This window comes from Mirounga angustirostris, unplaced genomic scaffold (assembly GCF_029215605.1).
Source record: "Mirounga angustirostris isolate CCGP_5_RB_7025 unplaced genomic scaffold, mMirAng1.0.hap1 SCAF_2, whole genome shotgun sequence".
NCBI lineage: Eukaryota > Metazoa > Chordata > Mammalia > Carnivora > Phocidae > Mirounga > Mirounga angustirostris.
Window position 1 is genome coordinate 13,918,721 of NW_026991710.1, and position 17,425 is coordinate 13,936,145.

Consider the following 17,425-nt stretch of genomic DNA (forward strand, 5'->3'; position numbering starts at 1 on the left):
TTGGCAACTACAGTGTTCATATCCTATCTTGCTAGGGTCTGAGGGGAACAGTCTCCCTGAGGCACCAAAGTCAGGCCAGCATAACTGAGTAAAGCACATAATTACTTACTAAAGTAATTTCAGTTTACATTCTAAATTTACCATTACCTTAACAGTATCTGTATATGATTTTCTCCCTTGTTACGCTATAGATTATCTCTGGAAAGAAATCCTCATCTTTGTATCTGTGGAATCTAGTTCAATGTCTCATCTGAAAAAAAACCTATTCAACAAGTTTGCTTATTTATTGAAGAAAATATCTTGTTCCTTGACACTATTTAAATAAGCAGAGTCTTAAGATGGTTCTCAAAGCAGTACCAGAGGACATTAACAATTTGATGGTGAATGTGAGACTGATTTACTAGAATTATTATATATGTTATAGACCTCATCGACTTAGCAGAGACCGTCTTCTTTCCACATGGTCTCAAAGCTATTAATTTATCAAGACAATGAATACATATTATCCTGTAGTGTAGCAGTTAATTTTTAGATAGCTCCTTGGGCATATTTACCATTCACACTGTTTTCTATATTTTATATTAGATCAAATACAAAAACAGATAATATAACTTGTATATTAATGATATATGTTTAGGAGCTTTCTATGTCTCTACTAAATATATTTTAATTTGCTTAAAATTCTGGACACATTAAGAGGTAGGGAAGTGCATGGGTACATTTAGTAGAACCTAATTTCGTGAGTTTCATACTAGGTGCCAAGAAATTAGGAAATAAATTGAAACTAAATCAGCTGTTCCTTTTCTACCCATTATCTCATACTTTACTCAAGGCACCTACAATGAAACTTTAAAATTAAGTAGAGAAAAACTTACCTAGTTGGGATTTTGAATAATAGTTTGCCATTTGTCCACTGTTGCAAGACTGTCGTTTATGTCTTTTTGTTGACATTTCTGTGGTCTTCCATGGTGGTCTTTTTCTTTTGTTCAATTTGCTAAGAACATCAGAACTATCAGGATTCTTGTCATAGTTAACACATTTATTTAATTTACTGTTGTCAAGTTGGCCAGGAAATTTATTGGTTGAAGGACTATTTGTTTTAGCATTTTCTATTTCTTTAGATTGCTTTTTAAAAGAATTTTGCCTAGCAGAATGGGATCTTAAGGTAAAGCACTTTGATTCTTCTCTATGAGTCTGATGATTACTTCCACCGTCAATAGATTCAGGAGAGTAAATGATTGTATTTAGCTTAAAAGTATTTCTGTGTTCAAGATAGTTGATCTTCCTCAAAAATATTCTACAATCTTTTAAGGTTTTTGACCTCCAATTATTTGGACATACATTTCCTAGTCTTGGTCCCTTTTCAAAATCTTTTTGGCTGCAATTTGTTCCATTCTCCTTTGCTTCTGACTTAAAATTATTCTCTAAACTAGCATGTGTTTTCAAGTCAGACATCACCACCTTCTGTTGCAAAGAGTCATCCCTGACCTCAGGTGGCAAAATAAACTGATTATTTAGTGTGTTTTTTCCTTGGAGTGGGATGTCAGCCTTTGTTCCCCCCTCAGTCTTATTTAAAAATTGGTTCTGGCAGAAAAATCTTAAGTTCCTCCTTTTAGAGATCCAATCAATTGTTCCATGGTTGTGCAGCTTTCCCTCTCTTTTCCACTTTGCATGTTGCAACCTCTTAAACTCAGTTCTTTTTAATCTAGCTAATGTTAAATTACTTTTCACATTTAACAGTGGAGAGCTAACCATTTTATGCAGTAGATGCAACTTCCCTGCTGATTTTGAAGGAGAAGATAGTGCAAATTTTTTAAAGTGCTTTCTGAAGGGGCTGGTATTAAAATTAGAATATTTGGTCCCTAATTTAATTCCTCTGGTGTTTATTACTTCCAAAGGGTTTCGAGCATTTGCTTTTCTAACTAGTGAAAGAGACTGTGTTTCTGTTGTTTGCATAAACCAGATACAGAGTTCATTCAAATCATACTTTTTCCGAAAAAGCATTTTTACAGGTGAAACTTCAAGTTCTAAAAGACAGGTTTCCAAAGGTTTTGCTATTTTGAAATTATCATTTTCAATGCGTTCTCTTTTTTTATGAACACAGTTTCCAGCTTCATCTCCACTCACTTGTACCCAAGCATTTGTTATTTGCTCAAATCTATTGTTTAATTCCTCTAATAAGGAATCGTTTGAAGTAGAAGCAGCCCACCACCTGAGCAAAGGATTTGATGAAATTATAGGGTCCAAGGATACTTCAGAAATGGGTATTAATTTGTTATCTTCCAAACATATTTTTGCATTCCTTGAATTTCTAGTTGCTGGGGTACCTTTCGAAGCTATTTTTATCCTTGACTGCCTATGTTTTTCCTTCTGACTTTTACCTTTCTGCAAATGGAGTTTATATGATTTACGGAGCAGAGCATTTCTATAAATAAGTGAGCTAGACGATGCTAATGGATGTAAGAAATGGAGAGATGGTTTTCTATCCCCAATAGAATGTCTCAAAGGTATAGTAGCAACCATACTTTTTGATCCATTCTTAAATATGTCAGCTTCAGTGTGCCTTGTATCCATCTTACTGCATTGGTGATCATACTTTTCTTCAGCCAGATTTTTTTCTAATGTATTTTCTTGTTCTAAAGGAGGTAAGCAGCTGCTAATACTTACTTCTCTCTCCTGAGGTGAAACTCTATTAATAGTCACAGATATGCCAGAGATTTTCACTTTTGCAGGTCTACCAGGCTTCCTAATTATTGCAAAAGGCTTCTGGTTTGGTCGAATAATGTTCTTGGAAGGTTGAGGTATCACAGACTTGTTCTTGGTAGGCCTAACATAGTCAAAGCCAGACCCCAAGATCTCACTTTCAGTAGTCAAACTCGAAACAGCACTTCTTTCACCTGAGTCAGTTTTGTATTCTCTAATATTTCTGAGACCGTTACATTCAGTTGGAAAGTCAGCAACATTATTGCTGAAAGACATAATATTGCTTATGTTTACAGTTCCTTCAGAAACATGCCTTCTACTTCTTCTTGATCTTCCATAAATAACAGTTACAGTAATACTCTTTTTATAAATACCTTCTTCTACTTCTGATAGGAGAGATTCTGGACTTTTCTTTCCAGCACTAGAAGACTCATTTTGGCAAATGGTGATGTCTGTTTGATCAGTTTTAGGTTTTGGTGGTCTTCCAATTGGCCGCTTAATTTGTTTCACAACCTGGGGACCTATTTTTTTAGGTCGACCTGGTTTTCGTTTAAAGGATGAATCAATACCATTGCTTGGATTTTCCTTAGGTTCATGTTGTGGCTTATCACTATTCATATCATCTATAAACATTGCAGGGGATTCTGTAATTTCTTTTGCACAATTAAATTTGTTTAGTTCTCCCTGTAGAGGGTCACTGTCATTAGGATTAGAACTATAATTTTCAAAGTTAGCATTTGGGACATCCTTATTTGTTTCTGTTTTTTTTTCAATTACATGATGAGTTGGACATTTTTCAGAAGGAAGATCAATATTTGATTTGGAAGTACCAACTGAAGTTAAAGTATATTTGACTCCTTCACTGCTTTTAACCTCAGATAAAAACATGAGTTTGATAGGGCTAGAATAGCTGGAAAAAGAAGAGCTTTCAATGGCTTCATATTTTGTTGGCACACTTTGAACATTGGAAATCAAGCTACTCGCATCTAAAATAGAAGACTTTTCGAGATTATCAAGTCTTTTGCTATTCATATCTATTGTAGGAATATGACTGCTTTTGATATTGCTGGCTGCTACCACAGATTTTGATAAACTCTGTTCTTTGCATGTCGTTCTGCTTAAAGTAAGAGTCATATTTCTACCTGCAGTTTGATCTTTACCATTAATTTCTATCAATTTCTTGGATGCCTTGCATCCTTCAGATAATGAGTGATTATTCAAAGACTTTTTGGCCATATTTATTGTGTCTTCCAAACGCTCCACAACAACTTGTAAATTAGAATTCATTGCAATTTTGTTTAGATCTATATTGTGTGAGCTTTCAATTTGAATATTTTTCACTGGGTCTTTTTTTTTTGTAGATTCAGAAAGTTTTTTGGCCTTAGGGGATTTTTTAAAAACATAATTATTTGTTACATATATAGAATACCACCCCGGGCGCACAATATTTCGTTTAGTTCTGCTCAAAAGTCCAGGAACATCACTTTTCAAAGGAGTTTGAGTATTCTCCAGTTTTGGATTCTCCTTGTGATTTTGCAAAAGTTTTTTTCCAGCTGCAGATTTCTCCTGTGATTTTATGCTCATTTTCCCAGGGGAAGTTTTAAAGCTTTCTGAAAATGCATCAAAAGCCAAGTTAGTTTCTAAACTATGAAGAGGTAGTTGCAATGATTGTAATGCACAATCTGGTGAAAATGATGTTTCTGCATGATTGTTATCTTGTAAGCTTTCAGAATTTTGTAAAGACCCTTGGCAATGATAGAATTCTTTTTTGTCCGTGGAAAATATCTCATCATTGCATGTCAACTTCCTTGAATTTTTTTCAGTGTATTTTTTTCTTACAAAATTTTCATCAAGACTAGCAAGTTCTCTTTTTATTTGTAAAGACTGCCTTCTAAACATGGGTGAATCAGGAGAGTTGTGCATTGAAAATAAGGTTTCTTGACGCTTTCGAAATCTTGTCTGAATAATTTTATTTTCTACCTTTTTATCATGTTGACTCAGCAATTCCATGAAACTGTAATCACTGGCCTTGGCATTATTCAAGAGTGAGGATATTAAATCTCTCAGTTTTAAATCATTATCTGTATTACAATCACTGCTAGATAATTTTATAAGGTTTGTCACATCTGTAGTTTCTATTGATTTTAGTTTTTCATTAATACGATCCATTAAATCTTGAAAAATTATAGTAGTTTCACCTTTTTCATGATTTGTAGTACAATTACCGCTGTCTTCCAGAAGCAAATAATCAGAGTCACTGGATTTTTTAGTTTTACGTATTTTACCTTCGCGGTCACCCTTGTCACTGTTTATGTCTGCTGGTATGAGAGATGGAGGCTGGTTAATGTTTATTTCAAGTCCATTATCTTCTAAGGCCGAAAGCTCTGAGACGACATCTTTCAATTTTTCGAATCCTTCAGTCTGTACAGGTGATAATGGGGGAGGTGATGGACTTCGAGATCCCCAAAAGTCCTTAAGACTGACTGAAACACCACATACTTCCCTTGGTGAAAGAGGAGCATGAAACGTTGGTTTTGTGGAGTGAATGTTTGGTAACAGTCCAGAACAGCACCTGTGAGAATTAGAACTGTTTGCAATTCCTCTATTCACTACTGTCTTAATGTGTTCAATAGTTACAGTTTGGCAAGATAAACAATGTAAATCTTTAATACAGACTGGCAGAGGCACAAAACCAGGGCTTTGTCTTTCATTTTGTAAACACCCTCTTTCTGCCAGCCTATATTCATAATTACAGAATAGACCATGTAAATCATCTTCAATTAGGGGCTTTTGAGATTCTGAAGACACAGTATATGATGCATTACAAGAGCAAAGAGAAGCAGCATTCTGCTCTTGGACTAATTTCAACATGGCCAAAACTTGTTGCTGGTGATGTATGCACAAAGATTCCAAAACTTTGCTTAATGCTGATTTTCCTTTTTCCATTTTAGTAGCTTCCTCTGATTTTGCATCAACAGTTGAACTAAAAATAAAAATCAAACAAAAAATGAATTACAGCAAAAATACCAGTATTATAAGGAGTTACAATTTTAACAGAGTTTGAACAAAAGAAATTTTGGTATTGCTGGACTCCTAACTCCTACAGAGCTGCACTAATGACATCTTGATTATTGTTCAGCAAAAATATAATGAAGCACGATGATAATTAATTTCCCATGGCAAGTATCATAGTCAAAGGAAAGCCCTAGTTTTGTGATATAAAAGCTGATTATAGGTATGATTATATTTATAGATTGCTAATGTTTAGTGCTTTGGATGTATTAAGAATATTTAATGGAAAGTGCTTCAGAAGGAGTTACATTTTTGAAAGTAGACATTTTTTAAGTTATTTTGATAATTATCAACCCGTATTAGTGCAAATAAGAAAAATAAGATGTAGGAGAAAATCTTATCTTTATTTAAAATAGATATTTTTTCAAGGTAGTGAAAATAAAAATTATTGATAAAAGAAAGCTTTGCATACTCACAAGGAAAATTAAGGAATTTAGATTTCATATAAATAACAATATCTTTTCTAAGATTAAGCTGCAGGCATTTTAACCTAATAATAAAAAATCTAAGCTATTTAAAAATAAAATCTATTTTTAATTTATTTTAAATACTAAAGTAATTACATGAAGACTAAAGGCATTACTTACCTAATTATTTAATTTCAAATGCTGGAAAATGTCCCACTGAAGAAACTAATATACATCTAATTTTAACTAACACCCAGGATTACTTAGCAACCAAGGCAGAAGTCTACAAAAAAAATTTTTTAATCCAATACCAGCAGCAAGAAGAATAAAATATATTAAAAGAATTCTGTTTCAGAAAAGTATCTATTTAAATTAAACATATCACCAAACTCTGTACATGAAAATAGCCTCCCATTCATGATTTCTTATATTTGCTATTATTGTTAATAGTTCCTGTTTTGTAGAAATTTTATTTAGGGTTGGAATTGGGATATACTGATTATGAATTGCTATAGGAGATTGTATTTTGTTTAAAGGGTTATTATATTCATATATATTAAAAAGGATTTTTATTTTAAAATGAAAAGTGAAATTAATTTTATTTTGCTCTCTAAAACTGACTTAACCTGTTTCACAGATAAGTATGCAATATTTTATCTACATTTTATAAATATTGTTGAGTAGCAAAAACACCAAAGCAAATTCTGAACATTAGATCAAAAATTTTCTAGAAAAACGGTAACTTTACTAGATTCAACCAGTATTTCACCAAAACTAATATGTGATTTGACAAAAAGCAGTTATCAAAGTGAGAAAAAGATATGAAATTAATAATAAAACGTTTAAGTCCACAGACATGACCCCAATATCCTTTCCTTTCTGAAAATATATTTTTTTTTTTGGTCAGTTTTATCATGATTGGGAGTAAATGATGGAACTGATTCCCAAGATTCACTATTAGATAACTCAAAAAATATATGGAGAACAAAGACATGAGGAAATGTTAACTATCAAATATGAAGATATAAGTGATACACTCTTTTCTAGCAAATTAAAAATTATAATTTTCACATAAGCAAAAGGATACCCAAGAGTTCTGATAGATGCACTTCAACAGTTTCTTTAAAGTTATGTTATGGCCTATTAAACATATCTGTGATTAAATAAAAAGAGATTTTGTTTCTTAGAAAAATTCATTGCATCATAATTTAAAGATTAATTTGCTTTCCTAAGTTTTCTAAAATGCTTAAATGTTTTTTCTGTTAGCAAAGTCAAATAGAAAGTAGAAATAATTAAAACTAATGATTAGTGTTAACTATTCTGAAAACCACCCCAAGATTTTTACATTTGTCTTCTGAGATTTCAAGGAAGTCTATACTTTAAAAAACTTTCTTATTCAGTTAATTACTTTTGGGGTTTTTTTTCCCATTTTATTACTTTATTATAATAATGGAACTTCCAAAATACCACAGTGGTCAATAATTCCCATGTAATGGTATATGAAGAATAGCTTCATAAAGTTACTAATTGGATATTAAGGCATTAGATTATATCTAATACACACATATCAGATATTAGCTAACTAAATTCTCAAATTATAAAATTCCATAATGCTTATTTGGCTCCAAATTTTTCTTTTTCATATTTCTTGCACGTTAGAGGCTCAAAGAAAAACCTAATATTAGTAAGTAATAGTTGAATACACATAGGTCTCCAATCTAGTATTCTCAAGTAATTATGTAAAGGTTCTATAATTATATCTTTCATAGCTCCCTTGTTTTTAATGTTAAATTTTTTTCTAACCTTTTCCAGTTTGATTTATAAACCAAAACATCCTGCCTATTTTTTATACGTTACTATCGGTTTTGCTCATTACAAGTTTTGTTGTTCTTTGGAGAAGTCAATTTTTCATATTAATATAAATAAAACTCATTCCTACAGTGAATCAAAAAAGTCAGTGTAGTCAGTTTTTTTCTTTTCTTTTCTTTTCTTTTCTTTTACTGAATGAGTAAATCAATCACACACCAACAGTGTTGTAAATTTAAGTGCAAAAGCATTGAAGTGCTTTACTACAAATTACAACCTAGAAACACGTTAACTGAACAATTAAAATTCATACAATCAGATTTAGATATATAACAACACAAAGTAGGAACAGAATTACAGTACATTTACAACACAAGACAGATACATGAATTCATTAGAAAATATTGTAATAAATAATTCATGAATTATAGTGCAATTGATTTATGCATAAATATAACTAATTGCCTAACAATCAGTTTATATTAACAAAATCTGTCAAAATCAAGGCAGCCACAGAGTTTTACTAAATTACTGCGACAATGGAAATACTGCAATTAAAAAACAAATACAAGTATTTGTACTGTAAACAACTAAAAAAATCAGTCTCACTAAAGTTAGTATACAATTTAATATAAAATTGTCATTAGCTACCAGAAATGGTTTAAACAACTTTACTGAGCAGTAGTTTTCTAAAAACAGAGGCACTGTTTTTTCTTTTCCTTCTTTTTTTTTCTTTTAAATATAAAATACTTGAGGAACATTCAAATAAGTAGAAAGCATATAAGGGTTGCTTTCACCTTCATTAAAAGTCTGCTGAAACTGGATTTTTCAGAAAACTGTCAATTAATAAGTAGTAACTGGTAACTAAATTTATAAAGTACTTTGAAAGTTTAACGTAAAGAACATCTTAATAGAATCACTGGGGAGAAGGGGAACCCATAAATTTCCCTGCCTTTCCTAGTTTGTATAATCAAAAGTTAACTCAATAATTAGAAACATTTTGTTTCTTTTAAAAGTTATGGGTTGATCATTACCTATAAACTATCAAAAAATATTTAATTTACTATTTCTGACCAAAAATAAATAATACAAATACTAAATGCTGCAAATTAACTATAATATTACCTATAAAACTACTGATCACTGTGAAGTCAATAGCAAAATGATCCCTGATTTTATGAATCCTGTAAAGTTTTTGGTCAGGTCATCTTTTAAATGATATAAAAGTGTTCTGTAAGTATCCCTTTACTATAAACTTCTCAATCAATTTATTAATGTAAATATAGTGTGAGGAATAAAAAAGCTCAATATAAATATTATGTAATGCATTCAGGCCCCCAAATTTTTGCAAGTAAAATTCTGTATAAAGAGGTCAATAAAATTGTGTTGAAACATTTACTTTATTTTTTAAATTTGTTTTTCAATGGGGGAGAAGGGGAAATATATTAAATAATCCAAGTTCTGGCCCTCACAAAATATGGCTTAATTCTTTAAAAAGAAAGATGACCCTGACATCTGCTGTTTTGCAATCTATTATGTATACTTACTTGGAAAAAAAAAAAAAAGAGCAAGAGGATTCATACCCTAGTATGCAGGTAACGTTAAGCTGAAGAGGGTTCAGTATAGATCTAAGAGACCAAATAACTACCTGGTTGTGTAGTGTCCCACTCTTCAGTTTTTTAAACATATGTAAGCAGTTTTTAAATGTAATAGCTGAAAATCTCTTTAGTATTACACGTATATGTGATTATTAGATACACACAAACACAAGTGTAAAAACACAAGTATTTGACAAGGTGCACTTATTTTTTAAATTCAGCTTTAAGTATTCCTTTTGGACTTAGGAAAATTGGCTTAGAAAAATGATCAGAACCTGAATTTTAACAGAGAAAAGGGGCACTCGGAGAATTCTGAATATACGAAGCAAATCCCCATTCTTTATATGGAGGCACATGCTTTATAACATTTTACCACTAAAACTGCATACTCCATAAATCCAACATGGATACTCTGAACCACATTTTAAAACTGCTATATAAAAATTATTGGTCTCTCTCATGAGTCTAGTAAAAGTTAAAATGCACTGCCCAGCTTCTAACTACCCAATTAGTAGAGAGTTTACATTACTGAAAGTTCAAAACAGCTTCAGTGTTAAATATCTGTAAATCTATTCAAGACCCTGAACAAACTGCAAATTTGGTTATTAGCAAAATGATAATGTATCGCCCACCAAAATGAAATCTGTAATTCATTTTGATAAACTGAAAATGTTTTGAAATGTCACAGCAGCAAATATATTAAAGTTACACTGAGGTTTTTCAATAGTAGGAGTGTGTCACAATCCTTAAAATTTAAAGTAGTCATAACATCAACTAACCAGCACATTTAAACCAAATATCATTCTCAAGCTTTTTCTGTGCACATTATAAACATGCTCTAAGTTGCATTCCAACTTTCTTTTCTAACCTTACACATTAGCTTATTTTTCAAATGAAAAACAAAATTAAATTATTTTAATAATTAAATTTAAATTACTTTTTGTTCTTAGTATTCCATCTTATATTAAAGGATTCTATAGCTGCTGGGGTTAACTATGTGTCAGTTTTTTTTAAAAAGTATATACCTTATAAACCCCAACTTCCTGTAAATCAACTATTAAATGATAAATATTAAATTTCATTATACATATCATTTAAGGTTTTCTTTTCTATTCCTGGTGGATGCACTTGAGTGCATTTCATATTTCATAGAATACACTGTAGTGTACTAATACTGTATATATTAATTTTTCTTAGTATGGAGATAGCTGTCTATTTAAACTTTGATTGGTTGTTTGATGTACTTACAATAGCTGTAAGTGTAGTATGTAAAAATGTTTACAAACTATTAATATCATATTTCCATTATAAGATGGTTCAACTGAATGGCTGGAGTGGTCTTTCACCAATAAAAATGTTTCACTTGACAATTACTTGTTTTCCCACAACGCTTTATGCTATTGACTACTAAAGAAAACCTGAATCTTTTTCACCTATTTATACAAGGATTAAATACAAACTATCAGAATTTAGTAAGCAACTATATAATTCTGTCCACAGTGAAAACCCTGAATAAAACTTTTTTTTTCAAAGGCATGTAAGTGGTTTTTGAACTGTAAAATTCCATGTCTCCTGTCAGAGTGAGCATCTGTAATTCCCACGTGTGTATATAGACACACAAATACACACCTGTGCACATACACACACACACACACGCAAACACACATACACACACGCACATACGCACATACAAACATTTTCCTAACAAGTAATCTACACAGGCTTGCTGTTTTTGCAGCTGCCAGTCCCTGAATCTGTCATATTATATAACCCAGTGTCTGGTAATCGGAGTTTCTTCTTCGGAGGAGTCTTCAGTGTTCCAGATCTTTCTTTTACCTTGTATTCTAAAGTGCTGTGAGGTACCCCATAAATTCCTTGTGCTTTGGAAACACTCATTTTTCCGCTCATTACCATTGCAATAGCCTCTTCCATTATTTCATGATCATATTGGCGATAACGGCCACGTTTTTTCCTGGGCTGTTTGTTATCTTTTCGATCCAGTCCGTCTTCAGTATTTTCAGAGGTTCCATCAACTGTTCCATTTTTAGAATTAAGACACAAAGGAGAGAGGTCCCCATGTAGAAAATAAGAGTCAACACTTGAGTGAGTTACAGGCCCAGAACATTCTATTTTGTTCTGTTTAGGGAGTATATTTTTCAGTTTTTGGAGAGCTGATCCTTCTAGGACTGGAGAGGTTTTGGAAACTTGATACATAACATCCAGCAGACCAGGACCATCAGGTTGTGGTTTTGAAACAGAACTTACTCGGAGCTGAGGAATTTTTAACTGTACAGTAGGATGTGAAGTTTCATATTGTAGGCTTTCATTTTTTTCTTTAAATTGAGTAACCATTTTCTGTAGAGTTAACTGATGGAGGTAACTGGAAGCTGTTGGGAATTTTAATTCTGAGGTTTCAAGTAGATTGAGTTTACTTTTTTCTGTGCGCTCTGCTTGAGCTCTTGCCCACAAGGCTACTTTTTGCAGCACTGCACAAGTTTCTTTACTGTCTTTATATGAGAAACTATCATTGAAATCTCGAGTTTTGTTTTTAAAAGATGCAGGCTTCCCTGCTGGTAAGGCTTCTAAGTGGAGAAGTAAAGTTTTTTGAGGTATGCCATAAAGTATGCCTGCTTTATTTATGTCCAGTGCTCCAGACTGAATGTCTTTCAAAGCTTTTGAGAGCAAACCATCTGCAAACTCAGCACTTCTTTCCACATAGTCCTCTCTGTTTCTGTGTAGTCTCCTGGATGGATGGAATGAAACGATGGTAAACTGATGCATGAGAGACTCTCACACAGCTATGGAAGGGGAGGGTCCACTCCTTTATTATACTCCTTGCTTAGGTAACATCACTGCTTATGACTCTTTTTAAGTCTGTGAGATGTAGTAGTTACTCCTTATCAAAGCAAACGCTACAGTCCTGGTAGGACAATGTGTCAATCATACGGTGGCCTCAACGGGCAGACCTTCCAAGAACTTAAAATCCTAACTCAGTATTTGTAAAAATATTCTCATGATGTTGCTATTCCTCTGACAGATGCTTGCAGAGCAACACTTATAATTTTTATTTGTACAATTAAGAGTTCCATTATAAAAAATACCCAAATCCTAAAGGAGTTTTTGTTAGTAGAAACGTGACGTTACCGCTAAACAAGTAATAAAAGAGTCAACCCCTTTAAAGGAAATTTGTAGCAGCAAGAATATTTCCAAACACAACATCCCATATTTCCACAAGACTAATTTTTCTCTAGACAAAAACTTAAAATTTTGAAACAGGTAGATAAGTTATATTTGGGTAAAATAATTTGATACTATAAATGTTATTTCTGTTTCAAATATATCATTGTAATTTTCAGCTTCTCAAACAGAAGCTAACTATACTTTATGACTCAAAAGCTACTACAGTCTTAGTTGAAACAAATTACACTCTATATCTAAGATTTAATTGTGACAAAAAATCTTCCTATGCAGTTTGTTAATGGTAAGATGCAAAAGTTACTAAATAAAAATCCAAAAATCCAACAGAACAGCATTTCACTGCTAATTATTTATTTAATTAATTTAATGAGAACTTTCAAAGCATGAAAGGACTTTCTGTGGTGCTTACTAGATATATATTATATATATATTATATAAAGTTTGCCACCACACCTAAAGCACAGTGAAAAAAATGTAAACACTATAAGCTAGCTCTAAGAATTAGTAAGTATGGTACTTTTAAAATTTGATTGTTTAAAAAAATTAAATAGTGAAATCACATATTTTCCTTAAAATTGCCTCCTGAATATTGAATTTTAAATTTTCTTTACTCGTCCTGCTTCTTAGTTTGTAGCCTATGATTAAGTTGGTAGTTCATTTTAGTAACATGAACTAAAGTTTGGTGATTGTTCTGATAACTTTTCTTTAACAGAAAGAATAAAAAAGAAAGAGAAAGGACAAATGAAAGGTATGAGAGACACACACTTATGAGTGACAAAAATTCTGGAAGAAAGCTATATATGTCAATCTACTCAAAGTAGTATTGAGAGTTCTCTGTAGAGATAATTTTATATTAATATTAAATTATATTTCCTAGATATTGCTTACCCAGCCATTGAATTTTCAGAAGAAGGATCACATATGGATGACTCTTCAGATTTTATGCTGGTTTTCTTTGTAGAGAGATCTAACACTCCATCCCCTATAATTTTTGCAAGAGAAAAAACTTTATATTTGTGACAGGTAATCCTTACATTTTAACATTTCATATTTTTGCTGATCTACTAATTCATGACCTAAAAATTAACACTTGTATTTGACATGTGGCTATTCCCAACTCATCTTGTGGTTTTAGGAACAGGACATGACTGGGAAGGCACTACATAGGAAAAAAGAACAGAGAAGGCATTGCCAAATGATATGAAGAAACAAACAGGCTATGATATAAAATCTGTTTAAAATCAACCTTTGGCCACTTTTCCCAGTGTTCTGCTGTGAACAGCCATTAACTGCCTATCCACGACTTTTTTCTAATCAAGGCTGCCCAGATGATGCTTTAAGAAAGTAGGAATGATGTAAGTTGTACAAAACAGAGACCACAGAAAAAATGATGATGAATAAGAGAACAATAATTAGCATTTACTAGGACTAGCAATATGTGGAACATATGCTTTAGGTAAACTGTGATTCTATATATAATCAATGTATTTTTTAGAACTCAGTGTAAAATTTTACTATTTTAAATAACTGAAATGTGTAACAGTTGAATCACTGCTTATGTAATATATTGTGTTTACAACTGTGATTGAATGAAGACATAACCTATAACAATATAACATTTTAGGAAAAATAGGCTGTTAGAAAACAACTGCCTAAGTATTTATTAAAATGTAGTTGTTTTTATTACTGTTATAACATTGAATTTACATAAATAAAACCAATGATTCAGACATGTTAATCTGAAAAACTTAAGGATCGAAAAGAGTAAAAATAAACTATGAATTTAAAACACAGCACTAAGTAATACTGTGACTATTTCTTTACCGATAGCTAAAAAATTGAAAATTTAAGTTATAAAGAATCATTATAAGAAAACACATGTTTAAAAAATATAAAAATTCAAGTTGGTTTAAAAAAAATCAACTGGGTTTTATTGTTACCATATAAATTTACCTATCACTTAGGTGCTCTGGCAAGACACAAAGACAGAAAAATAAAATGTCTATCTCACAACCTGCTATATGTAATTCAATAATTTTATTGAGTGCCTACTATGTGCAAAGCACTATTTTAGGAATTTGGAAACAGCAGTAACAACGGCATAAATAGTACCTATTGTCATGATGCCAACCATGACCAACCAAATATGTTATCGAGGGAAAGCTTCTCTAAGGAACAGCGTATGCAAGGGCTGTGACATGGAATCATTTCTGAAATGTCTGAGGAATAGCAAAGAGGCCAGGGTGGCTGGAAGCCAGGCTGACTGAAATGAGATCAGAAATGTACAAAGGCAGATCACATTAGGCCTTGTAGGCCATGGTAAGAAATTTGTATTTTGAGAGACAGGAAACCATTGGAGGATTCTGAGCACAAGATTGACACGATTTTAATTTGTGCTTTTAATGGATCAATCTGCTGTGGGGAGAATGACTGCAAGGGCTAGAGGTGGAGTAGGGAAACCTGCTGGGAAAACACTATCATATTTCTCAACTCTGGGTTTCACACTTCCTTAGTTTCCTCTGTTAGAAGACTCCTAATCCTTTCCTTCTATCCCCACATTCACCCTAATTCTCACCAAATCTTACTCATCATTCAATCATTCAGGCCACAACTTGAATTTGGTTGTCATTATTCTAGGTTCCTATACCTGCAACACTTACCTATATTATTTAGCATTTAGCATGCTATATTCTAGTTGCTTACATACTTACCAGTGTTAGCCATGCAGACCATCAGCTATGTGAAGACAAAGACCATGTCTATTTTATTCACCCATGTATCCCCACTGCCTAGAATAGTGCCTGGCATTCAGTAAATATTTGCTGAATAGAATTTTGAAGAATTAAAAGAGAAGACTGGATAGGTAAACAAAGCATATGGTACACACAGTACCTTGAAAAATTGTTAAATAAGGCATCTTGCCCCAGGTTATCTGTCCAGCTCAATTTTTTATGCTTTGTCTCCAACTCAACCCAACCCTCATACTTCCCGTGTATCTAACCACTTACAGTTCCTCAAACATGCTACTTGGTTGTCAGGTCTCTCAAATTGCAGTCCATGGTTCCCTCTGCCTAGAATGCTCTACCTTTTCAACTTGTCAAACTCCTACTCATCTTTAAAGATCCATATGACCCCAAGTAGAAGCTGATTACTGTCTCCCTTGTGTCGACACTTATAACACTTAATGACACTTATGATACTGTCTTGCAATTATTTATTCCTGAAGACTGAATTCCTCAGGTCAGGGATCTTATTTACTTGTATTTCATAAATAGTAGAGTGCTGTAACCTACTAAAAGAAAAAATTGAATGTTGTCTTCTCTTTTACTATCTCATTTCTCTCCTTTAGCAATTAAAATTTTATTATTTCAAGACCTTATAAGATCATCTTCAAAAAATCATTACTATCTCATCCATATTCAGATTTATCCCTGAATTCACCAGTTTTGATTCTGCTCATGTTTTGCGTAGTATGCAGCACATAAAACACACTCTCCATAAATCTGTTATTCCTAGTCAATGTTACAAAATGAATTAATGAAATTTTTCCAATTCTAAACTTTTACACTTTTGATAGTCAATTTAAAGTTAATTATTTCACAGACCAGAAATAAGAAAAGGAGGTCTGGGAACTCCTCTCTCTCCTTTACATTAACTATGCAAATTAGGCTATAGCTCCCTAGCTAGGGCAATAAAGGTATTCTTGTCCTTTTTGGGCCATTCCTAGACACATGGCCCTGTTTAGGGATAATTTGAATCTGAAGGATGAACTAGACCTAAGTCCTGTTTCATCTTTAAAAGAGCTACTCAAATCAAGCTTATACTCCTGACTCTTCTTCTTTCAGAACTCTAAACAGTTGACCGAGGTGAGAGATGCTTTAATTTTTTCCCCACAGCCTTGTCTCCATACTTAGGCTACCTATGTTAATAGTTTTGCTCTAGAAGTAACACATTAATCTGTAATCTAGTGAAAACAAAATATACTCCCTCAACATATTTCTACCACACAGTAAAATTATGTAATCAATGAGCATTTATGTAGTGAATACAAGATACATAAATATATAAGTAAAGAACTTTTAGAGAAATTTTAGTTATCATAGAAAATCTCACATTTTGTTAGCAGTGCTTTGGCCTATACTAAAGTATTTTGCTGATACCATTACTCCTTTATACATCATAAAAGCTGTAGCTCAAGAGCTAGAAAAATCACAGAGTTATCTCTAGGATTATCCAAATTAGAAAAGCAAAAACAGTAACAGAAGGGAAGAGATAGCCTGGGAAGAAGGATTCAGGAAAAAAAAAAAAGATCAGGAATGGGGATAAAGGGCATTTTCTTGCTCCTGCTGCTGATTTAGATCTAGTTGAAGTGATTACATCTATAAGCATCACTCCTTCAACAATGGAGATAGCACATCATAACTAGATTATTTCATGTATATATTTCCAAAGTACTAATGATTAACTTGAAAGATAGAAACTAAGCACTTTTTAAAAAAAGATTTTATTTATTCATCTGACAGAGAGAGAACACGAGTTGCAGGGGGAATGGCAGAGGGAGAGAGAGAAGCAGGCTCCCTGCTGCAGGGAGCCTGACATGGGGCTTGATTCCAGGACCCAGGCACCATGACCCGAGCTGAA

General features: G+C 32.6%; 1 protein-coding gene across 12 annotated transcripts in view; it reads right to left on the reverse strand.

Annotated features, from left to right (window-relative positions):
* LCORL (ligand dependent nuclear receptor corepressor like) overlaps positions 1-17,425 on the reverse strand; it is a 161,355-nt gene that overhangs the window by 21,248 nt on the left and 122,682 nt on the right. For 7 of the 12 annotated variants that reach the window (XM_064584320.1, XM_045881408.3, XM_064584323.1 and 4 more), the window contains 2 exons: positions 13,673-13,766; positions 876-5,686 (listed from right to left, as the gene is read on the reverse strand). In XM_064584320.1, coding sequence (XP_064440390.1) covers positions 876-5,686; positions 13,673-13,766 — 4,905 coding nt within the window. Of the gene's footprint in view, positions 1-875; positions 5,687-8,222; positions 12,330-13,672; positions 13,767-17,425 lie in introns of those variants that run through there. The other 5 variants (XM_045881413.3, XM_064584325.1, XM_045881414.2 and 2 more) reach the window with 3 other exon arrangements.